The 21,875-nt window shown below is 41.3% G+C and overlaps 1 protein-coding gene across 1 annotated transcript in view; it reads left to right on the forward strand.

Moving 5' to 3' along the window:
- The first annotated feature begins 7,304 nt into the window (after positions 1 to 7,304).
- Positions 7,305 to 21,875, forward strand: part of DHX32 (DEAH-box helicase 32 (putative)) — a 40,500-nt gene continuing 25,929 nt past the window's right edge. The window contains exons 1-2 of the mRNA XM_065893766.1: positions 7,305 to 7,816; positions 16,935 to 17,128. Coding sequence (XP_065749838.1) covers positions 7,532 to 7,816; positions 16,935 to 17,128 — 479 coding nt within the window. The 5' untranslated portion in view covers positions 7,305 to 7,531. The remainder of the gene's footprint in view (positions 7,817 to 16,934; positions 17,129 to 21,875) is intronic.

Raw genomic sequence — 21,875 nt, forward strand, 5'->3', positions numbered from 1 at the left:
CGCAAAAAAAAAAAAAAAAAAAGTATAACTTTTTGATATTAGTATTATAGAAGATTCACCCTTAGGTTCTAGGATTTTTAAGATATTACTGATTGTCTATTTGATCCTGTTTGCAAACATTTGAATAATAAATAATTTCCTGTTCTGCAGAATATGAAGAGACATTAAATAGATATTAAATTACTTTAAAACTTTCAATAAAAATTATCACAGATTCTTCAAGAAAAATGCATTGGTAAATAGTGTCAAAACAAATTGGGGAGTCGTATTAAAAGAATAATTTTTTAAAAGGCAAAGTCTGTGTGTGTTTAGGTAAAGAACCCTTTCCCCAAACAATGGAGATGAAAAAGGATTGGCTGTGACTTAGATCATAGAAGAGACCTATTTTCCCAGACCTAAGTGAAAATAATTATAAACACTCAAAGTCAAGAAATGTTACTTAGTTTTTAATAATTCTTATAACTTTTCACATGAAAATGATTCATTGGTTTCTCTTACTGCCCTATTTGGTAAGCTTGCTCATAACCCCACTATCTGTTCTATTCTGCCATTTACATTCAGTTGTCACCAACTCTCCTGGTACTTGATCTCAGTAATAACTTTAAGAAAATTGAAGGTAGGTGTTAGAAAAATTATAGGTAATATTTAGAAAATTGAGTAATACATTAGATTTTGGAAAATTGTAAAGAAAACCAAAAAGAGTAAAAAAAAAAAATTTTGATCAAGAAATGACTCGGTGAGTTAGACCCATGGCACTTAAAATAAAACATGGTCTCTCTACCATAGCATATCAAGTCTTTTGTGATGTGGCCCTTGTCTCATCTATGAACTTACCTGTCCCAGGGTCTTTTTATTTTTCCTATTCTATACCTGCCATTTTTCCTTCTTTTACTTACTTGACTATAAGATTAAGAGTCTTTGTTTCACACCTCACCTTCATCCTCAGCTAGACTGTATGCCCGTGAGGACAGGACCCAGCCCTGCCTGTTCACATGTGTCACCCCCATGTTCACAGGGCAGGTACTTAGTAGGCACTCAAGTATTGGTTGAATAAGAAAATGGAAGCCATGAAAATATAGGCATTGAAGATGAGAAAACTTGAGAATAGAGAAAACTTAATTAGATTAAGAATAATACCTGTAGTAAAATACAATCAGATGTTACTCTTAAAGGCATAAAGCCCCCAAAGAACAGGAAGTGATTGGTTATCTACTCAGCCTCTAATTGCTAACCGAGTACCCACAGTATTTGGGTTCAGACTCTGGAAATTGCCGAATAAGATATAGCTCAATAATGGTTCAAGTAGAGAGACTGAAAATACGGGGAAAGACAGTAAGTAGTACAGATAGTTCAGTAGTTCCCTAATACTTAGGGATGTTGCCTCCTCATACTGGTTATTTACAAGTGGCCCGAAAGATCAGGGGTCTGCTGGAGCAAGCGTGACAACGCTGTTATGTGAATCTCAGTGCAGCTCTGTGATTTTCCACACAACTCCTCGAGTCACCAAGAAAGAAACAGCTTTAATAAATGTTGCAAAAGGAGCTAATCTGTGGTTTGGGTATGTGGTTCAAGGGAAAACTCAAGAGCTGGCACAAATATTTCAGTTGATGCTTGTGATTCACCAAAAGTTCAGGCCATATGCTTAAAAAACAGCAGGGGTCTATTCTATATCATTAATGAAAGGGGACAGAAAAGTTCCTGAAATCCAGAAACATAGTGAATTCCTGACAGAAGTGTTTCAACTCTGTTCATTCAGCAGTAGCAAGCTAACTGGAACCTTGAGGAGAGTGAAATAACGAAAGTGCAAATCTGTGCAAGAGAGATTGCAGTGGAGAGACTGAGGAGAAAGGTAGGTGGTCACGGGAGTCTGGGGATGAAAGACGAGGGAGATGGAAGGAGCAGAATCCCGAATTTTGAAGGACTTGGTCACTGACTGAATCGAGGGCAATCTGGAAAGTCGAACAGCAGTATCCCTGACGAGCTAATAACATCATTCACTCATTCATTCGACAAATATTTTTTGAATGCTCTCTATGTGTCAGCTCTGCTGTAGATGTGAGGAGCAAAATAGACACATCCCTGACTCAGGGTGCTTGCAATCTGGTGGGGGACACCAACAGTAAACAAAATAAAGAGGTAAAATAATGCAGGAAATAATAAGCTAGGAAGTGGGTTTGGGGCGCAGGGCTGTGGGTAGAAGTTCAGACAGGGCAGCCACGTGGCAGGGAAGCCCTCACAGAGTTGATGAAGATCTTTGGGAAGTAAGGGAACTGGCCATTTGGATATCTGAGGAAAGGACATTTCAGAAGGAGAGAAGAGCAGGCGTGAAGTCCCTGAGGCAGGCGTGTGCTGTGTGTTTGAGGAATAGTGAGGGGCCACGTGGGTAGAGAAGAGTGAGCTGGGAGGGAGCCAGTGGAAACGAGGGCAGACAGGTGATGGCTGTGGGTCCCACAGGACTTGTAGATCCTATTAAGGATTGTGGCTTTTCCTTGGAGTAAGATGAAATGGGAAGCCATTAGAAATTTTTGAGCAGAGGAGACGTGAGCTGACTTGTAACAGGATCACTTTGACTCCAAGAGACTAAGGGTGGAACCAAGACCAGTCAGGAGGCTATTGAAGTAATCCAGGGGAGAGGATGGGGGCTCCGACCAGCTGTTCACAGTAGGACGTATGGGGTCCTTGATGTATTTTGAAGGTAGAGCTGACATGATCAGATGTATTAGTTTACTATTGCTCCTGTAACAAATAGCCACGAATTTAGTGGTAATTTATTATCTTAACAGTGCTTCGGTTAGAAGTCCATCACAGGATCTCACTGGGTTAAAGTCAAGGGGTCGGCAGGGCTGTGCTGCTTTCTAGACCCAGCAGGAGAGAATCCCAGCTTCTAGAGGTCACACACATCACGGCTCACGGCCCCTCCCTCCATCCTCAAAGCCAGCACTTTGAGGATGGAGGATGCACTTTGCATCTCCCTGACCCTTCCTCCATGGTCATATCTCCCTCTGACTATAGCTGAGAACGGCTCTCTGAGCTTCAGATCCTTACGATTAGCTTGGACCCCCCAGGATAATCTCCCTATCCCGAGGTCCTTAACTTAATCACATCTGCAGCCCTTTTTGTCAAGCAAAGTACATATTCACAAATCCCAGGGATTAGGACATGCACATCTTTGGAGGCTGTTATTCTGCACATCCATTGAAGGACCAGAGGTGGAATTTGAGACAAAGAAAAATGAAGAGTAACTTCAAAATTTTTGGTCTGAGCAATTAAAAGGAAGAAGATGAGAAGACCAGGTTTATGGCTTTGGGGCAAATATCAGAGCTCAGTTTTGGATACGTAAAGTTTGAAAAGCCTGTTAAATATCCAAGTTGGAGATGACAAGTAGGTAGTTGGATACGTGAGACCTGACGTTTAGCAGAGAGGATTGACAGGATGTATAAATGGGAGTCCTCCACATATGATGGCATTAAAGCCATGAAACAGGATGAGACCATGCGGGCCCTATTATAGAGAGAAAAGGGAAGAGGTCCAGAGACTAAGAGTTGGGAAATCTCCAGATCTCTGCAATCGCTAAAATGGTACATTTGAGAGTTTTGTGGGTCTGAAGAACACATTTATATTAAATTGAACATGGAGAGAAATACTGAAGAGAAGCATTGAACAGCGAAACAGTAATTCAGGACAAATTTCACAATCTTGTTTCACTTAGTCCCTTGCAAACATTTCTAGAATTATTGGACCAGAGCCAGAATATCAATGGCTAACACATAGCTTCATCTTACATCAACTTCTGATTCTTTTCTTGGTGAAGGTGGTTTCATGTTATACTAGATGTGTATTGTTTTCATAAATACTCATTGAAGAGTTGTAATAGATTCACTTCAAAGGGCAGTCTTTGACAGGTGTTGTAGTCTACAGCCTCAGGTAGCATAGCTTTGAAAAGGAGCAAATGCCAATCTTTCAGATTTGAAATTATTGTAGAATGTTGTTTATACTGGTAACAGTTTTTATTAAATTTTATTTTCAGTGGCATGTAGCCTACCGTATTATGTGTTTTCCTTTATTTAGGTTAGTACTATTAAATTTGCCAAAGGCCAAGACACGGATCTTTTGTATGTATTTAATTACATCTAGGAGAAAATCATTGACATGACTGATGCCAGTTGCTGGATAAATGAGGAGAGGTCTGTCGTGGGAGTCGGGTGGGCTCAAAACTCAGCCACTCCCCCCTCCAAATCTGGAACTCAGTCTATATCACAGTAAAAAGGTCCTGAGAGAACTGGAAATAGAGGTCACAGACTTCTTAGCTTTACCCTTCAGACTCATTGGATTCAGCGTAGAGCCCTTTGTGGACTCAACCATTACAAGTATTTCTGTCAAACAAGCCTAACTGGTTTCTAAATGCCAAGTAGGAGAGCAGGTTAGAGAAGCAGAGAATGGCCTCACCAGGTAAATGAGCAGACCACAGTGTGACGTGGGTACTGAATCCCCAGAGAAAGGAGGACTCTGGGGCCGCAGTCTGGCCTTTGACCCCTGTCACTTCAGGGAAATCTGCAATCATCATTGTGTTATAGGAACCAATGTATTGGTGATGCTGAGTTGTGAAGAAAGCGTTGAATTCTGAGTATACTCTGTTTAGTAGGCAGAAGTCTGGTTATCTGTTGCTGGAACTTGGTAGCTTATAACAGTGACCATGTACCCTTCCCATGGTTCTTCGGGTTGAGTTGGCTCCTTCTGCTGGGTGCCCTGTGGGCTGGGCCTGTGGTCATCTGGAGGCTTTACTGGGCTAGAGCATCTTCCACGGCTCACGCACATGGTTGGCGGTCTGTGCTTTCTGAAAACAGACGCCAAGCTTTGGTTTCTTCCCAGTGGCCTCTCCCCGTTCCTTGGGCATCTCACAGAATGACAGCTGGCTCCAAGGGGGAGTGTTTCAAGCATGTGAATGCCTTGGAAGTAGCCGATCATCACTTCACTGCATTCTTGTAGTCATACTGAGTCATATGGCCAGCTCAGACTCAAGGGGAAAGGAAATAGACTCCACCTCTCCGTGGGAGCAGTGGCAGAGAATCTGTGGTCATCTTTTAATCACCATAACAGAGAAGTGGGTGATGTATCTGTACACATTGTATGTGTTATGAAGGGGCTAGGTGAGCCTTAGATCTCTAGAAAGATGACGATTCAGAAAACGTGACTGTTCCCCCGGGATTCAAAGTGGTAAATACTTTATAAGTAAGATTTTACTTTAATTACAAGATTATTACACTTTTAAGGAGTGCTATAAAATTAAGAGAAACATTTCAAGGACACATATTTGCTAAAAATAATAGCTCTGCTTTTTTGTTTGTTTTTAAGTTAAAACAATTCAGAAATAGTACCTAAGGCAATCATTGGTCATTACAGTAATTTAATTTACATGTACGATGAGATTCTACATCGGGATTCTAATCAGAACAAAACAAAAATTGAATATAACACTAAATGTCAGCTTATCTTAAGTAGTAGAATTTTCTGATTCTTGGATACCTTGTCGAAGTCAGCTTGTCCTGTGATCTCAGGCTATCGTGTTTTTGGAGCTTTTCTGTGGATGTGGTCTCAGCCATGGGGCAGTGAAGAATTGTAGTTAATCCATGTTGCATTTGTGTTATCACAGCATTGTAGTTCCATTATAATTTTGAAACAATGGCTTTTAGAATGGATTTTGAAGAACTGTACCTTCATAGAGCTGAAACGTCCTTTCCCTGCTCTGGTTTCTCCCTCTTTTGGCCTATTTGTGTGTGACTTTTTACAAATTCTATCCCACTCTTCGTCCTACCCCTCAAGTAAGTGGGTGTCCAGTGCCTAGTTTATTAATTTAAGCCCTGAAAAGGCACTCAGCGAATGTTTCTTACGTGATTGACCGTTTCCTTGGAGCCTGGCTTGACCAATGGAGGAGGAGTTTTTTTTTATTACTTATGATTAGGAGCTAGCCGTTTGAGCCCACTAACTCTGACAATCTAAAGCAATAATTCCGGGACTTCCCTGGTAGTCCAGTGGCTAAGACTTCTCACTCCCAATGCAGGGGGCCCAGGTTGGATCCCTGGTCAGGGAACTAGATCCCACATGCCACAACTAAGAGTTCGCACACCACAACTAAGAGTTCGCACCCCGCAACTAAGAGTTCACACACCATAACTAAAAGAAAAAGATACTGCAACTAAAAAAAAAAAGATCCTGCATGCCGCAACTAAGACTCAGCGCAGCCAAAGAAATTTTAAAAATAATAAATTTGGAAAAAATTTTAAAAAGGAAGTTAAAAAAATAAAGTGGTGTGTTATCCATTAAAAAAAAAAAAGCAATAGTTCCGATAAATGGGGTGCTGTAAAAAGAGTGATCTGAGTGACAAGATATCATGAAATGTATTTTATTATTCTTTTATACTCAAGTTTTTCTGTCTTTTTAGTTTTCCCTTGATTAATGTGAAATGGTGCTTATTTCCAGCAATATTGATTAGAGTTTTAAAAGATCACCAGTGATTGCAAAAGGAAGGACCCCTTACCTGACACGTAGGGAGTGTTACTAGCATAAATTTTACCTTTTCTTAGTCAATTTTTCACTTCTTCATTTAAATTAAATGTATTTTATTGCCTCTTGAATATGACATACTGGGCTCAGGACCCAGGAATCTCGAGAAATATGCTTGAGGTTTCTGGTTTAATTAAGCAAACAAAGACCTCATTAACAAAAGCTAGCCATAGCCTCAGATGGAAAACAATAAGCAACTCGCTCACTTGACTTTGTAAACTGGCACAAGCAAATGTAAAGTGAAGTATTTTTTTTTAATATTCTCCTTTAAACTAGAGGAGTTCTTAATACTAAATAAATAAATAAATAGTAGACTCCTGTAGCCAGTGTTGGAGAACACTCCCCAAGCCCTCACAATTTTCCCTTTTATAGGGTCTGGCATCTCTTTTGTAGTGGGATTAGTGACCACGTGATTGAGGCTCGCACTCACAATGTCCCCCTGTTGCTTTCTATTCACTGTCAATCAAGATGCAGGGACCTGTGTTAGAGGCAGATCAGGCAGAGAGCACCAGGTCCAGTGTGGAATTGTTTTCCAAACTGGCCAGGAAAAAACTGCAGCCAACCAGACTTTAAGAATTAACCTATATTATTCCTGGCCTTTTAAACAGACAGCAGAAATAAAAGACAGTAACCAGTTAACAGGAAGAATCATGCTTTTATTTTTGAATGCGTATGCGTTTTCTTTTGAACATCTTGTATGTATATGTACCTGATTTTCTTTCTTTTTTTTTGTTTGTGTTTAGCGTGGTTTATTGACAATCATTTAACGTGCTGAAGAGTGCTGGTGAGCCAGCATAGTAGCTAATGCAGCAAAGAAGAACAGATGCAGATTTGAGGAATTCAGCTTGCTAAAACCTTGAACTGAAGTCCTAGACATTGGGACATCTGAGTTTGTATATGTGCACTTTCAACCCTATTTGCAGTGGGTTATTGTAGGAGAATGCCAGCTGCTTAAGCTCACTTGGACGAGATGGAAGAAGAAGAAGAACTGGAATGTCCAAACTCTTCCTCTGAAAAACGCTATTTTCCTGAATCCCTCGATTCCAGTGAGGGGAATGAGGAGGGGATTTTGGCCTGTGAGGATCTGGAACTTAACCCTTTTGATGGATTGCCATATTCATCACGTTATTATAAACTTCTGAAAGAAAGAGAAGATCTTCCAATATGGAAGGAAAAATACTCCTTTATGGAGAATCTGCTTCAAAGTCAAATTGTGATCGTTTCAGGAGATGCTAAATGTGGCAAGAGCTCTCAGGTGAGTAGCCACTACAAAAAAGCATTTACTTTGTGTGTTGTACTTTTGTACTTAAATAATCACGTGTCACAGCATAGTGTTCTGTTTTAATAATGATATTATCTAAACCAAAAAACAAAACAAAAAAGAGCATTAGCAATTCAGGCACAGCAGTTAAGTTACTTCCCTAAATCTCTTTATGAAAGCCAGCTGAATAAAAGTGAATACGCAGGTGGACATTAATTGTGTTTATTGTACCACTGAATGTTCTTTAGAATAGCAGAAAAACCTGTTCAAATTATTTTGTTGTGCATGTTATATTTTAAAAGATGTGATAGATGTTATTTGCCTGCCACAGGTTTGGGGATTAACTGCCATGTTTACACGTCCAGCAGTCTGATAATCAGGATGTGTGGATATGCTTATTGGTGAAGTTGGCTAAGTTACAGGAAGTCAGAAGCACAAGGAAGTTCTTATTTTCCAGACTGTAAGAAATAACCGAGTGGCCAAATATGATCCAGGCCTAGAGCCACACACTTCAGGATCTAAAAAGGAGGAAAGAATTAGGATAGACAGCTAATGACTATTTACTGGCCAGTTTATTGTTGTCATATTTGAACTTGAAGTTTGATTTGAGTGAGATCTCTATTTTACACTTAAATTGTAAAGCAAGCAGTAAGTATTTTTATTATGAAATTCATTTGTAGGTTCTCATGATGTGAGAATTATAGAGTAGACCACAGAGATAATCTGATAGAACCCCTTCATTTTTCAGATGATGAAACCCTGGCCCAGAGGGGTTTGATAATTTGTCTAACGAATGTCACATAACTTTCTGAGCTGGAATTCTAAGAACTCTTTCTACTATACTTTGCTGCTTTAAGGTTTTTATTACCTCTGGGGCTTACTTGTTCTAAATGGAACTTGAAGAGGGGTGAAATGGACAACAGGTTTTTTTTTCTTTAATCTTGTTTATAGCTGCCAATATCAAGGGTTTATTATGATTTTCTATTTGTTGTGATGAGTTGTTGCTACAACGAACGATTTAGTTTGTCATAAGAAGCTAAGGATGAAAACTGAAGGAGTATAATTTTCCTGGTTTCTGTGGACAAGTGGAAAGTTAAAAATTATTTAGGGGCTTCCCTGGTGGTTAAGGATCTGCCTGCCAATGCAGGAGACACAGGTTTGAGCCCTGGTCTGGGAAGATCCCACATGCCGCAGAGCAACTAAGCCCGTGTGCCACAACTACTGAGCCTGCGCTCTAGAGCCCGCGAGCCACAACTACTGAAGCCTGTGTGCCACAACTACTGAAAGCTGTGTACCACAACTCCTGAAGCCTGCGGGCCTAGAGCCCATGTCCCGCAATGAAGAGTAGCCGCCGCTAGCCACAACTAGAGAAAGCCCGCGCACAGCAACAAAGACCCAACGCAGCCAAAAAAAAAAAAATTAAAGTTTTTATTTTGCAATAATTTCAGACTTACAAAATGTTGCAAAAATAGTACAAAGATTTTCCACATACAGTTCACCCAGATTCCACTAAAGTTAACATTTTACCACACGTGCTTTATCGTTCTCTCTCCATACACACACACAGATTTTTATTCTGAACATTTTAAGAGTCAGTTGATGATATGATATCCTTTACCTCCAAATACTTCAGCAATATCTACTAAAACAGAGCTAGCCACAACATAATTACCAAAATCTAACTTATTCAAATTTCATCAGTTTGCCCACTAAGGACCTTTGTCATTAAAAAAAAAATTCTAGTCCAGAATCCAATCCAAAGTTACATTGCATTTCCTTGTCATTTCTCCTTAATCACCTTTGATCTGAAGTGGCTTCTCAGTCTTTCCTTGTCCTTCACGACCACAATATTTTTGAAGAGTATTTTGAAGTTGGTTATTTCGTACAACATCCCTCAGTTTGAATCTGTCTGGTGTTTCCTTTGGATTAGATTCCAATTTTGCGTTTGTGGCAGGAAGAGCACAGAAGTGCTATATGTCCTCCTCAGGACATCGTAGCAGGAGACAGAAGATTTTTCCCATGACTGGTGATGTTAAATTTGATAACTTGGTAAGGTAGTGACTGTCTTGATCTCTATCGTCAAGTTACAATTCCCTCCCTGTCATTTAAGAGATATGGGGAGATACTTGGAGACTATGTAGAGTCTGCTTCTTGTTGTGCCTCCAGCTACTAATTTTAGCATCCTTGGACGATTCTTACCTTTGACGTTATTACATGGTAGTAACCAAATGGTGATTTTTCTGTTTCTGAAATTCCTTCTATTAATACATTTAATATTTGGAATTCTTCTGTAAAACTGAGCTTTTTCTTCTTCCTTATTTATTTATTCATTTATTTATGTCAGTGTGGACTCATGAATTCTTATTTTATTCTGTAGGTGATAATTCATTACTAAGCCCGTTTATTTTGTTGCTCAAATCGTCCCCAATGTGGCCTATGGGAACCCCTTCAGGATGCCTTCTGTGTTCTTTTGACATCATTCTCTGAGCATTTCTTTGCTTTCTGGCCCAGTAAGATATTATAGGCTCATCTAGTATGTTCCCTGCTCCAGTCTTGGAAACAGCCATTTTTCTCAAGGAGCCCTGGTGGTTCCTTTTAGTGGGGAATTGTATTTGAAAACCAGGAGATGGGTGCTAAGTGCCCGTTGGCCATTGACTTGTCGTTGCTTCTAGGCCCTCCTGCTTCTCCTTCTCTCTCTCTAGCTCTTTCGATTTCTGTCTTTCTCTGTTTCTATTTCTCTGTATTTCTTTCTCTATGTATATTTCTGTTTTATCTGTACTTCTGTCTCTCTATTCTTAAAAATCATGGGTTCCTACTGATGCCTCTGATTCCAGTTCAGCCGTACAGCATTCATTCTAGCCTTCCCCACTTCCATATTTGTAACTCCTTTCTCTAACTATGAGAAACTTAGCACTCATTATTCATAATATCTTTACTTGTTCAATCTTAGAATGCTCAAAATTTAGTTTCAGAATTGCTAACCCACACTATTGTTTAAAAAAAATTTTTTTTAATATATACTCCTTGAGTTTTCTTTTAGAATTTGTGATCTTAAAGGGCAAGAATTGTTATCATGTAATATGTTATGTTAATACCTAGCAATGGTTTCTCTTGTCAGCTCTAACTTCTTGATCATTTTAATAAATCATGCTTGTTTCTGTTAAGTGTGAAGGCAGTATGTATCTTCAGGGTAGGAGAAATCAAATTCTAAACCAACTTAAATAATGAGAGCATCAGTTGTTTTCTTAATTCTGGAAACAACTTGGTTATTTTTTAAAGAGCTTCTAAGACTATTTTCTTTTTCCTCAGCATTTTAAACCTTTCAAAGAAAAGTCTGTCTTTAGACCCAAGCCTTCCAAAGAGGACCACAGGTGTTTTGCTGGATCCTAAAAATTCCACCTCTCTTCAGTGCAGATGGTATGGAGGCTATTTTGCGACTGCCCTCTGGAAAAGAGGACAACTTTTCATACATTTATAGAACCTTTTCTTGTTACCTTTTTGGGGGGCAGATTTATGAAAAAGCCTAAAAGACAATGAAATATTTTTAGAACCATCTATTTACTTACTTGTCCTGAAATCTCCCCTGAAATGGTTGGGTCAGTGAGCTGAATAAGCATGGCGTACCTGAGCTTTAGCCTAAAGTAAGAAGCTGGCTGGTATAGAACAACTGCACCTTGTTAGCTGAGTAACTTACTCCGCATTTTCTGTGTTCGCTCAAGAGGTATACGAATTATGGTATCCAGGGACACGTGACATTTAATGCAGAAGGGGACCCACTCCTCAGGAATGAGTTCTGGCGTTCTGGCTCACATCAGGCAGCTTAGTGCGCCTTGCAGGAATGTTGCTGTGGAGATTCATGCCTTTGGGTGAATTGCTGGACCTTATGGTTCCTTTCAGCTTTGGATTTCGTGATTCTGGTACTTAAATAAAAGTGAGTGATTGGGACCTTGGCACAGCCGCGCTCTGGGTGGCCCAGAAGAGGAATCAGTCACCATGGGCAGGCTGGGGACATAAAACGAGGGCTTGAAGGCCTTTGGGACTAGAATTTGTTTAACTGTAGTAGCGTTGTGTCTCACAGATGACTTTTGTCTCGCGTCCTTTACTTGTATATCCGCTAGAGGAGGGGACGCAATCTCTAGCCGTGGACGGAGGGGCAGGAGGTTCCACACCAGTGTGACTCACGTGGCTGTCCTGCTGCTGCGGTGGCAGCAATGAGACTGCTCCGCTGCCCTCCTGGTTCTGATCTGGACCAGCCGAGGATCCTGGGCCCCAGCCTCCCAGAGTCCAGCAGCCCAGCCTCCTGCCTGTTGCCCGGGGTGGGGATGGAGCGTCTTGGCTTCGCGTTCCGGGATCTGTACAATTTGTAGAGCTCCGGTTACGAAGTCAGGCTGGCGAAGCCTTGATGTAGATTAGGTTTTGGTTACTTGGAGGACCCCTCTTACCTACTCTCGTAGCGGCAGATGGGCCAGAGTCCCGGTGATTTGCTTGCAGGGAGGAGATACGAGCCAGGAGCCGGGCACGCTGATCGTGCGACCCGGAGCCGGCTTCACCGCTCAGGCTTTCGCACGTGTGGCACGTCACACAGTCCAGAAAACTGGATTGAGAGAATGTGAAAAAGTTGAGAGATTGAGAGAATGTGAAAAAGGTGTCGGATGAGTTCAGAATGAAAATATTTGAAGTTGTGATCCCTAGTAGGGAAATTTTCTAGACCAGATATATAAATGTGGGTGTTATCTATTGCTGAAAGGCCCAGGTGAATTTGTAAACAGGTTTGTTTTTTTCAGTTATAAAAGAACAGTTTTCTGTTTTGTTCACCAAATTGCACACCTTGTGCTAAGTACTAAAGTATGTTCTAGATGCCAGGGAGGAGGGGGGGACATACCTTCCAAAGAGAAACTATAGAAAGAGACATGAAATCTCAAGGCATATAATGCATTGGTGAGAAGGGTAAGGTACTGTTGGGACAAAGAAAAAGCCACTCCCAGAGGAGAATCAGAATCAGGGCGTGGAATGGTACGGTATTTGCTATAAGCGCAGAGAATGCAAGAGTTCCCTATGAAGCTGGAATCTTAGTGCCGCTTGAAATTATGAAATGTTCACATTTCTGGCATTTGCTGAATCATAATTCTTTTCAGCCGATACTTTGCGAAGGCATCAAACTTCACAGCGTGCCTTGGCTTGCTTAGGGTGATTCGGAAGGTATGCTAAAGCACAGAAGTTGTTATAATTAGGAGAGATGATTTCATGTGTCTCTCCTTTTTGTTCAGAGACGACCCTTTCAGTTTGCATTTGCATCACTTACTGTCGTCATCCATGTGTGACTTACTGAAAGGGGCAGTACGTCGTACGCAGTCAGAGCTGCGTGGGGTGGGTGCTCTGCAATTAGTTGTGACTTGTACTCAACTTTCAGCTTGGCTGTGTCAGCAGACATCCCTACATTAAGCCCAATATGCATGTGTTCTGTCTTTCGCTGGTGATTTGAACTGATGTCTAGAAGAGCTGTCCCATTTCTGATTTATTTTCTTTGCCTCATAGGTGAAATCATTTGCTCTATTGTGGAGGAGGGCAAAAAGAACAGTGAGGACTGTTGGATTGTTTATATTTATTGCACTGCCAGGCCTATATGATGTTTATAACATTATAAACATACTGTATTAGTCTAACCTTGCAGAATTTGTTTATGTGAGTAAATAGAAATAAATGAAATGCACTCAGAAAACAAAGTCGGAACCTTGGGAACGTGGCCCATAATCACCTGAATCGTGTAGAATTCTAGAGTTTGAAAGCAGCTATCCTGGATCTTAGAATAATAACCAGACTGAGTATATCCAGGTGTTTTAGTGAAACTGAATGGTGTCATTTCAGCAGCAATTCTAGCTGTGTAAAATAGCACCCGCTGTCATCGTAGTACTGTCCCCTGACATTACTATTAGGCTAGAAAGAGTAGTAAAAAGTGTTGATGGTTGAGAACCTGATGGCTTCTATTACTACCTTTGTATAAAGATGCTCGGAAGCAACCATGGCCTGGTGGAAATTATGCCAGATGAGAAACTGAAAGATTTGGATAGGTTCTGGCTGGGCTGTTTACTGGCAGGATGACTGGGGCAAGTAACCCTTCTAAGACTTTCCTTGTGTGTAAAATGAGGCCGTGGCCTACATGCCTGCCATTGCTTTCAGCTCTGAAATTCTAGGACTTCTGTGTGTGTCTCTAGCTTTGGCCCCTCACTTAGGCTCCTGGCCTGTTTTGCAGTTGATCTCAGGCTGGCTACACCGGGATGTCCTCCCATCAAGATGACCTTAACCCTGACCACTTTCCCGGCTCTCCTGAAGGTTCTCTCCCTCCCCTTGAACACTTCGCTCCCCCCAGAAGCACTTTATGCTACTGTTTAGCTTCATTTGTTCATTCTATTTTATTTTACTTTTAAATTTCTGGTTGTTAACGACGCCATTACCCTAGTATTTTAAGTCAGAGATCTTAAAATATTTGTTTCTTCTTATGCATAATTAGTCTGCTAGTGAGTACCGTTCATTCTTCCTTAGAAATAAATGTCCCTTGGTTTTATTACTTCTCTCCCATGTCAGGTCCTGAGTCTAAGCCTTTCTCTCCCTTCTTTTCAATTATTCTAATGTCTTCATACATCCTTCCATCCAGATATTTATTATTCCTCTTGTGTGTCAGGTCCTCTATTAAGTATTGGGGGAAATATGAACCACGCATGTCTACCTTAAGGATCTTCCACTCCAGCGGGGAGACAAAGATTCAAACAGTTTTAATATAATTTCTCACAAAAGTGTTATTTGAGGTCTTAGCTAAGGACCTAGATATGAAGGGAATAGGGAATTGGGTTAAAAAGTTAGGATTTGACAAGGATAAAAAATAACTTCCTAGGGAATGAGGGAGATAGAAACTTTTATGTGAATTCCCAGTTAGGTGTGATTGTGAAGCAATTCAAGGTAGAATATATCGAATCATAGAATTTAAAAATATTTCTGGAAAATGTAAGAAATTAATTTGTTCATTTAACAAATATTTATTGAATAAACTTATTTAAGATTATTTGGTGACCAAGACAGATCTCTGTTCTCCCAGAGTTCATAGTCTAGTGGGGTGAACAGACCTGCACTGGAACAGACCAGCAACCGCAGGAAGTGTGGTCCATAGTCCATGCCATGGTTGTCAGGAAGTACACTGTGGGGTCTCCTTCCTGGTGGGGGGTGGAGGGGAGGTATCGCAGCAAGCCTTGGGGAGAAAATGGCACAGGAGCTCAGACTTGAAGGGTAGGTCTCATCCGTTCAACCCATTTTACAGGAAAGGAAACTGAAGCTTAGAGAAATGGTGATTTACAAATAACAAACTAATGGCACACCAGGTCTAGAACTCCTGACTTTGGTCACTTGTGATATACCTTGATTCCAGATTTCCTGAGTGTAGTGTGTTAAATGTTCATCTTTCGTACAACAAAGTTATTGAGGAAATAATTGCTGATTAGTTTTCAACCTGTTGACAAGGCTGACGCTCATCTTGAAACAGAGGAACTACATTTACACTTTTAATCATCGGGAATCTGCAGCCTGCAGCAGGTGTTCATTTTGGAGTTACTTGATTTCTAGTAAGTCATGTTCATTTTTCAAGTTATAGTATTAAAATCTAAGAATTCGGGCTTCCCTGGTGGCACAGTGGTTGGGAATCTGCCTGCCAATGCAGGGGACACGGGTTTGAGGCCTGGTGCAGGAAGATCCCACATGCCGCGGAGCAACTAAGCCCATGTACCACAACTACTGAGCTCGCGTGCCACAACTACTGAAGCCCGTGCACCTAGAGCCCATGCTCCGCAACAAGAGAAGCCACCGCAACGAGAAGCCCGCACACTGCAATGAGAACCCCGCTCGCCACAACTAGAGAAAGCCCATGTGCAGCAAGGAAGACCCAATGCAGCCAAAAATAAATAAATAAATAAAAATTTTTTAAAAATCTAAGAATTCCACGATGGGTCTAGTAAATAGCAAATCTGAAGATAATTAAAAATGCTGAAACTTTTAAATACCTTGGATCTGTTAAAAAACACTCAGAATGATTTGTTTTAAAAATACATGTAACAAAGCATAACTTACTGACAGTGCCCTAAGATTCCAGCATACAAATGAATTCAGTACTTTCTACTATAATAATTCTTATGCAAATGAACTATTTAAAATCAATTGAACCATAATACATTTTCAGTAAAAGGCTTTAAAAATAAATAACTCAAGAGCAGTCTTGGAATTGGCTCTTTCCAAATCTGGATGGATTGGTTAATTATCTCACTGAGCTTACTTTTCATTGTATTTAGATGATAAATGCCAGTGTATTTTAGCTTTTATTGCCAGGGAAATGTAAAGTAGGCTTATCTGGTTATTTTGTTATGGTCATTTAGATTTAAATGTAAATGTTTTAATTTTGAGCTACTATTTTTCATCTAAATGCTATTTAATATTTATATTGCTTTAAGCATAAAAGTTGATACCAGGGCTACCCTGGTGGCGCAGTGGTTGAGAGTCTGCCTGCCGATACAGGGAACGCGGGTTCGTGCCCCGGTCCGGGAAGATCCCACATGCCGCAGAGCAGCTGGGCGCATGAGCCATGGCCGCTGAGCCTGTGCGTCCAGAGCCTGTGCTCCTCAATGGGAGAGGCCACAACAGTGAGAGGCCCGCGTACCGCAAAAAAAAAAAAAAAAAAAAAGTTGATACCAGAAGCCATATCTTTGATGGTGCTTTCTTTTAACCAGAAAGAAAATAATAATCTTAAATACATTAGTCTTTTCAGAACAGCTGAGGTTAAAAAAATTTTTTTTTACTTTGCCTTTTATTTTTATCTTCCTTTTTTTTCATCTGGGAGTCTAACTTTTACAGTCCCTGCTAACTCCTGTTTATTCCTAACTTTATTTACTAGTACTAACTCGGTGCATAAACACAGATTCTTCAGTTTCACCAGCTAAGCTGTAACGCAGCCCACCAGTGATTCACTGGTGGGAGAGAAAAACTCATTTACAAGATGAACCCTTGGAGGTTTTTTGGTGGTGGTGGTGGTGTTTTCCTAGCGGGGCTGATCCTGTCTCATTTGTCCCCGTTAAAGGTTCCTCAGTGGTGTGCTGAATATTGCCTTTCCATCCACTACCAGCACGGGGGCGTGGTGTGCACACAGGTCCACAAGCAGACTGTGGTCCAGCTCGCCCTCCGGGTGGCAGACGAAATGGATGTTAACATCGGTCATGAAGTCGGCTACATGATTCCTTTTGAGAACTGCTGCACCAGTGAAACGATCTTGAGGTTGGTTTGGGGGGCTTTCATCTGCTGTACCTGATGACTCCTGGCTTGTCCTCTGCGATCCTAGAAGAGCGTATTCTTGCGTTCTCTGCTTTACACACCTGTAACGTGTGATAATAGTAACTCGTCTCTCTGTCACCAGCCTGACATGCACCAGTCATTTTCCCATCTTGGCACCGTCGGGGATTCCTTGTCTAAACTTCTTCCGTATCTCCCCATAATCCTCAGGAAAAAGTCATGACTTGTTAGGTTGGCCCCAAAGACCTTCAATCTGTGCTTCTGGAGCTCCGCCTCATAGTGGGTCCATATGCGTTGTCTGTGTGCCAGCTGTGTCGACACACGTGGTTCTCTGTGTGCCATGTGCCTTGACACATGGTCTTCCCTCCACATGGAATGTCTGTGCCTCTTCTGGGCTTGGCTAATTCCTCCCCGTCATACAAGATCCCATGCAGAGGTCACCTGCTCCAGGAAAGCTTCCCTGACCCTCCGTAGTGTAAATTAGAAAACTCTCTGCTGGGCTTCTGTAAAACTTGGTCTCGGCCTTCATCATGGCAGTGTAGGTCAGTGTTTTTCAAACTCTAGTTTTGAGATTCTTACAGGTTCCAAGGACCCTTCTCAGTAGCTACCACAGTTCTGAGATTTCCTTTCCACAGTGGTTTCCAAGAGCTTAACGGAAGGAAAAAGAGAAGTGGAAAAAATCACTGCTCTGGGCCAGTTTCTCAAGCAGTTTTCTATCATAGCCGTCATTGAAAATGAGAGTATCTTATGGCACCTTAATGAAATGGTCAAAGCTGCTTGCAGCCAGAGATGACCATCTTAAGGGCTTCAGCTGTCCCAGGCACTGCCTGACTGCCCCAAGGTCTGAGGAGACAAGTATCTCAGCCTCAGTGTATCTGCGTGTCTCTAACCCACTTGCGGGGCACACCAGAGTGCCCTGGCACATCACTGGGGACGTCCTACGCTAGTGTAACAGGGATGCTATGACATAGCATAGCACAGTACAGTATAGCAGGGATGGTTTTTGCATACTCGTATCCCCGGCATCTGACATGCTTGTCCCATGGAGGACGTTTAACACGCTTGATAACAGAAGGAAAGACGAGTGCCTGGTCCCAGCTGGCTGCTGCAGACTCTGGTGCAGTTCTTCTCCCATTCAGAAAGCCCGTGTAACTCATTCGGTTTGTACTAAGCCGCTTTTAACATTTTTCAGATGTTATCTTCAAAAATAGAGGACCTCGGTCTTCAGGCTGGCGTTAAACCATAGGGAAGCTTTCGATCCGTAGCACTATGACTTGAACTTCTTGAATGTATGTAACCTTCTGTTATTCTAGCCGTGACGTCCCCGAGTCACTGTATACGTTTATAAATTATTTATTATGCAGATGGTCCAATAGTGATACAGATAAACGTAAAAACCTCCCTGCTTTTGGGAATTCACAGACTAGTTGGAGAGTTGGACAGGACAGGACATGCAACCCTGAAAGGGTGAAGGATCCCCACGCCTAGCAGATTCATTCTTCATCCTTTACATTTTGAAGTGACCTCTCAAGTGGTCATGGTTTTAATTAAAGGATGGACTAGACTTTGGAAACCTTTTGAAAAGGACTCTTGGATGTAGTCACTTTTAAAATGAAATCTTATGATGTTTTTATCTTTTTGATATGGATCGTGTGCATATATATATATACATTTTTTTTAAGAAAGTCATAGAGGTAAATAATTGTGGAGTAAACCAATAATGTCAGAGTAGGTCAAAGACACATCTCACCTTTTTAAGCATCTCTTATGTGTTGGGACTTGGCTTTCATTGCTTTATGGTGAAAACCCTGCAAGCATTCAATCCTAACAGCCAAAGAAAGGACTACAGTTTCTGTTGAAAATTTTTTTTAGCTCTTATCTGCATGTAGCGTTCCTTTCTTAATGTAGAAAATAGCCCTCAGGTGTGGAGGAGCTGAACCGCAGTACCTTAGAAGGTGGAGGGAAACTAGCAGCCTCCTTTGGCCACTGCGGGTTCTGGTTCCTTCTGCCTCTGCCGGGCTGCCCGGTCGTCTCATCTTTACTTTACAGTCACTCTTGTTGCTGGGATGCTGCACTTTCCACCCTGACATCCCCCAAGCAGTGCAAGAGTCAGCAGATACTCTGATTTATTGCTACCAGGGTTTGAGTTTCGGCAAAGGGGCCAAAGGTAGTGAAAAGCTCTATATGATAAGAGAAGAGAAAGTCGTCCCTTATTTTCCTCCTAGTGCTCTGTGCTCTGAAGAGCAGGCGGCGTGGCTGTAAAATGAGTGTCTCAGCCACCCACCCACCTGTCACCTTGCACAAGTCCCCCAGCCTCTCTGCTTACGCTTCCTCGTCCATGAAACGCGGTGGTTGACACACCAGCTCGCAGGGTTGTTGTGAGGACTCAGGGAGCTGCTGCCCGCGACTGGTGGATGGGAGCGCGATGCATCTGTTAGCGATTTGGGTGATTTGGGTGAAAAGGTAAATTCCGGCCGCATTCATTTCCTTGGAGACACATGCTAGCCATAATTTTTGATAAGCTCAGATTGAATAGCTATTTAAATTAGAGGATCTAAGGGTGACTGTTGATTATAGAAGGTAATGTTCTGTATTTGATATTGTCTTTTTCATTTTCTTTGTAACTCCTTAGCATCTAGTCTGTTGGGTACATAATAGGTACTTAGTAAATATAATCTTTATGCCACTACCATTTTTCTGGATTCTGTATAGAACAGCTTAGTTCTTCTTTAAGCTTTTTTCTGGCCTTTTTCAAAACAGTGGATACCCGAATATTATATACCTAAAATAGTCTTTCTGAACTAGATATCACAATATCTTGTGGAAGTGACATACATTTCAAATATGAACCCTCTAGAACACTGAATTTTTTAGAAATTACTCAAATTTTTGAGGTCAAATCCAATACATATAATCTCAGAAAATATTAATAAAACTTTCCTATATTCTTAGCTTTCAAAATTTCAGTCTTAAGAATTTAGAATATAAATTACATTTCCAGGGACTTCCCTGGTGGCACAGTGGTTAGGAATCTGCCTGCCAATGCAGGGGACATGGGTTCGAGCCCTGGTCTGGGAGGATCCCACATGCTGTGGAGCAACTAAGCCCGTGCACTTCAACTACTGAGCCCGCGCTCTAGAGCCTACGAGCCACAACTACTGAGCCCACGCGCCACAACTACTGAAGCCCGTGCGCCCTAGAGCCCGTGCTCCGTAACGCAAGAGGCCACCACGATGAGAAGCTCGTGCACCGCAGTGAAGAGTAGCCCTTGCTCGCCACAACTAGAGAAAGCCCGCACGCAGCAACAGACCCAATGCAGCCAAAAATAAATAAATAAAAATAAATTTAAAAAATAAATTACATTTCCAAAATGTATCCATCTTTTTACATAGTTACCAGGAACAGTATTTTCTTAAGCACTGTACACATGATCTTATTAATATAAAGGTAAGAAATAGATCTCTGTCTTACATAGAAAACTGGAGGTTTGTATGGTAAGTTTTAGGGTGGATCCTTAGTATTCCCTTAGTTTTAGATAATCATTTGGAAGGCCAGGTCTAGCTTGCCGAGTCTCGTAGAGTTTTAGGTGAGTCACATCTTCTCCCTTTTTAATTAAGCCTGGATGTATTTACATAACACACACACCTCCTCTGCCTGGCAGAGAGAAAGCATTTCTTCCTATCAGATAAGTGCTTAGATGAGCTTTGCTCAGAAGGGAATAACATTAAGGAAGTAGCATAGATTAAAACAACTTGTTTTCAGACAAGAGTCAATAGTACTTATTATATCATACTAATTACCCTCCGCAGAAGATGACCTGAAACCTAGATTTTGGATGCATCTCTGTTTGTTTGCATCTTGCACAAAGTATAATATTGTAGTATTCAATATATTTTCTTTCTTAAGTTTGAGAAAAGGAATAATCAGCAACTTATCATTGCTCTTTTGGTAAGACAGACACAGAATAAGAACAAGTGTAGGAGTAAAGGCAGAGAGCAAATGTTCTGATCTCGTCAAGGTGCAGAGAGGGAGAACATGGGGCTTTGTTACCAATCCATGGCAGCCAAGGGACCCGTCTTTATAATTTGACAGTGGCATGAGATGTAATAGACATTCAGGCTTAAATCTTGACTCTCTCCCTGGCTTTATGACTTTATGCAGGGTACTTAACCTTTCTGAACCTGTTTCCTCATTTATAAATAATGGGATAGTAATGTCTACCTTGAAGATTTATTCTAAAGGTTAAATGAGAACTATTCTATCAGCACAATGCCTGGCGCACACTAGGAACTTATAAATGTTTTCTCCTTTTTCTTTCTTCCTTGAAAAGGGTTAATTGAGGACTGTTTCAGCGTCTCCAAGACCACCCCTAGGTTTGATGATTTGCTAGGAAGACTCGTAGGATTCAGTATATAGTTAATCCACAGCTCAGCTTTACTGAAGTGAAAGGATACAAACCAAGTCAGCAAAGGGAAATGGTGCAAGGCGTGAAGTCCAGAGGAAACCAGGCGCAGGCTTCCGAGAGCACCTCCCAGTGGACTCACCTGAGATATGCTTCGTTCCTCCAGCTGTGAGTTGTAGCAACGAGTTTAAGGAAACTCATTAGAGACTGTGCCCAGGTATTTACTGGGGACTGGTCACATAGGCACCCTCTGCCTCCTACTGTATTCTAAAGTTCCATACTCCCAGAAGGAAAGCAGGTTAGACCATATTACAAACAGTAAGCATCAGT

This window comes from Phocoena phocoena, chromosome 16 (assembly GCF_963924675.1).
Source record: "Phocoena phocoena chromosome 16, mPhoPho1.1, whole genome shotgun sequence".
Taxonomy (NCBI): Eukaryota; Metazoa; Chordata; class Mammalia; order Artiodactyla; family Phocoenidae; genus Phocoena; species Phocoena phocoena.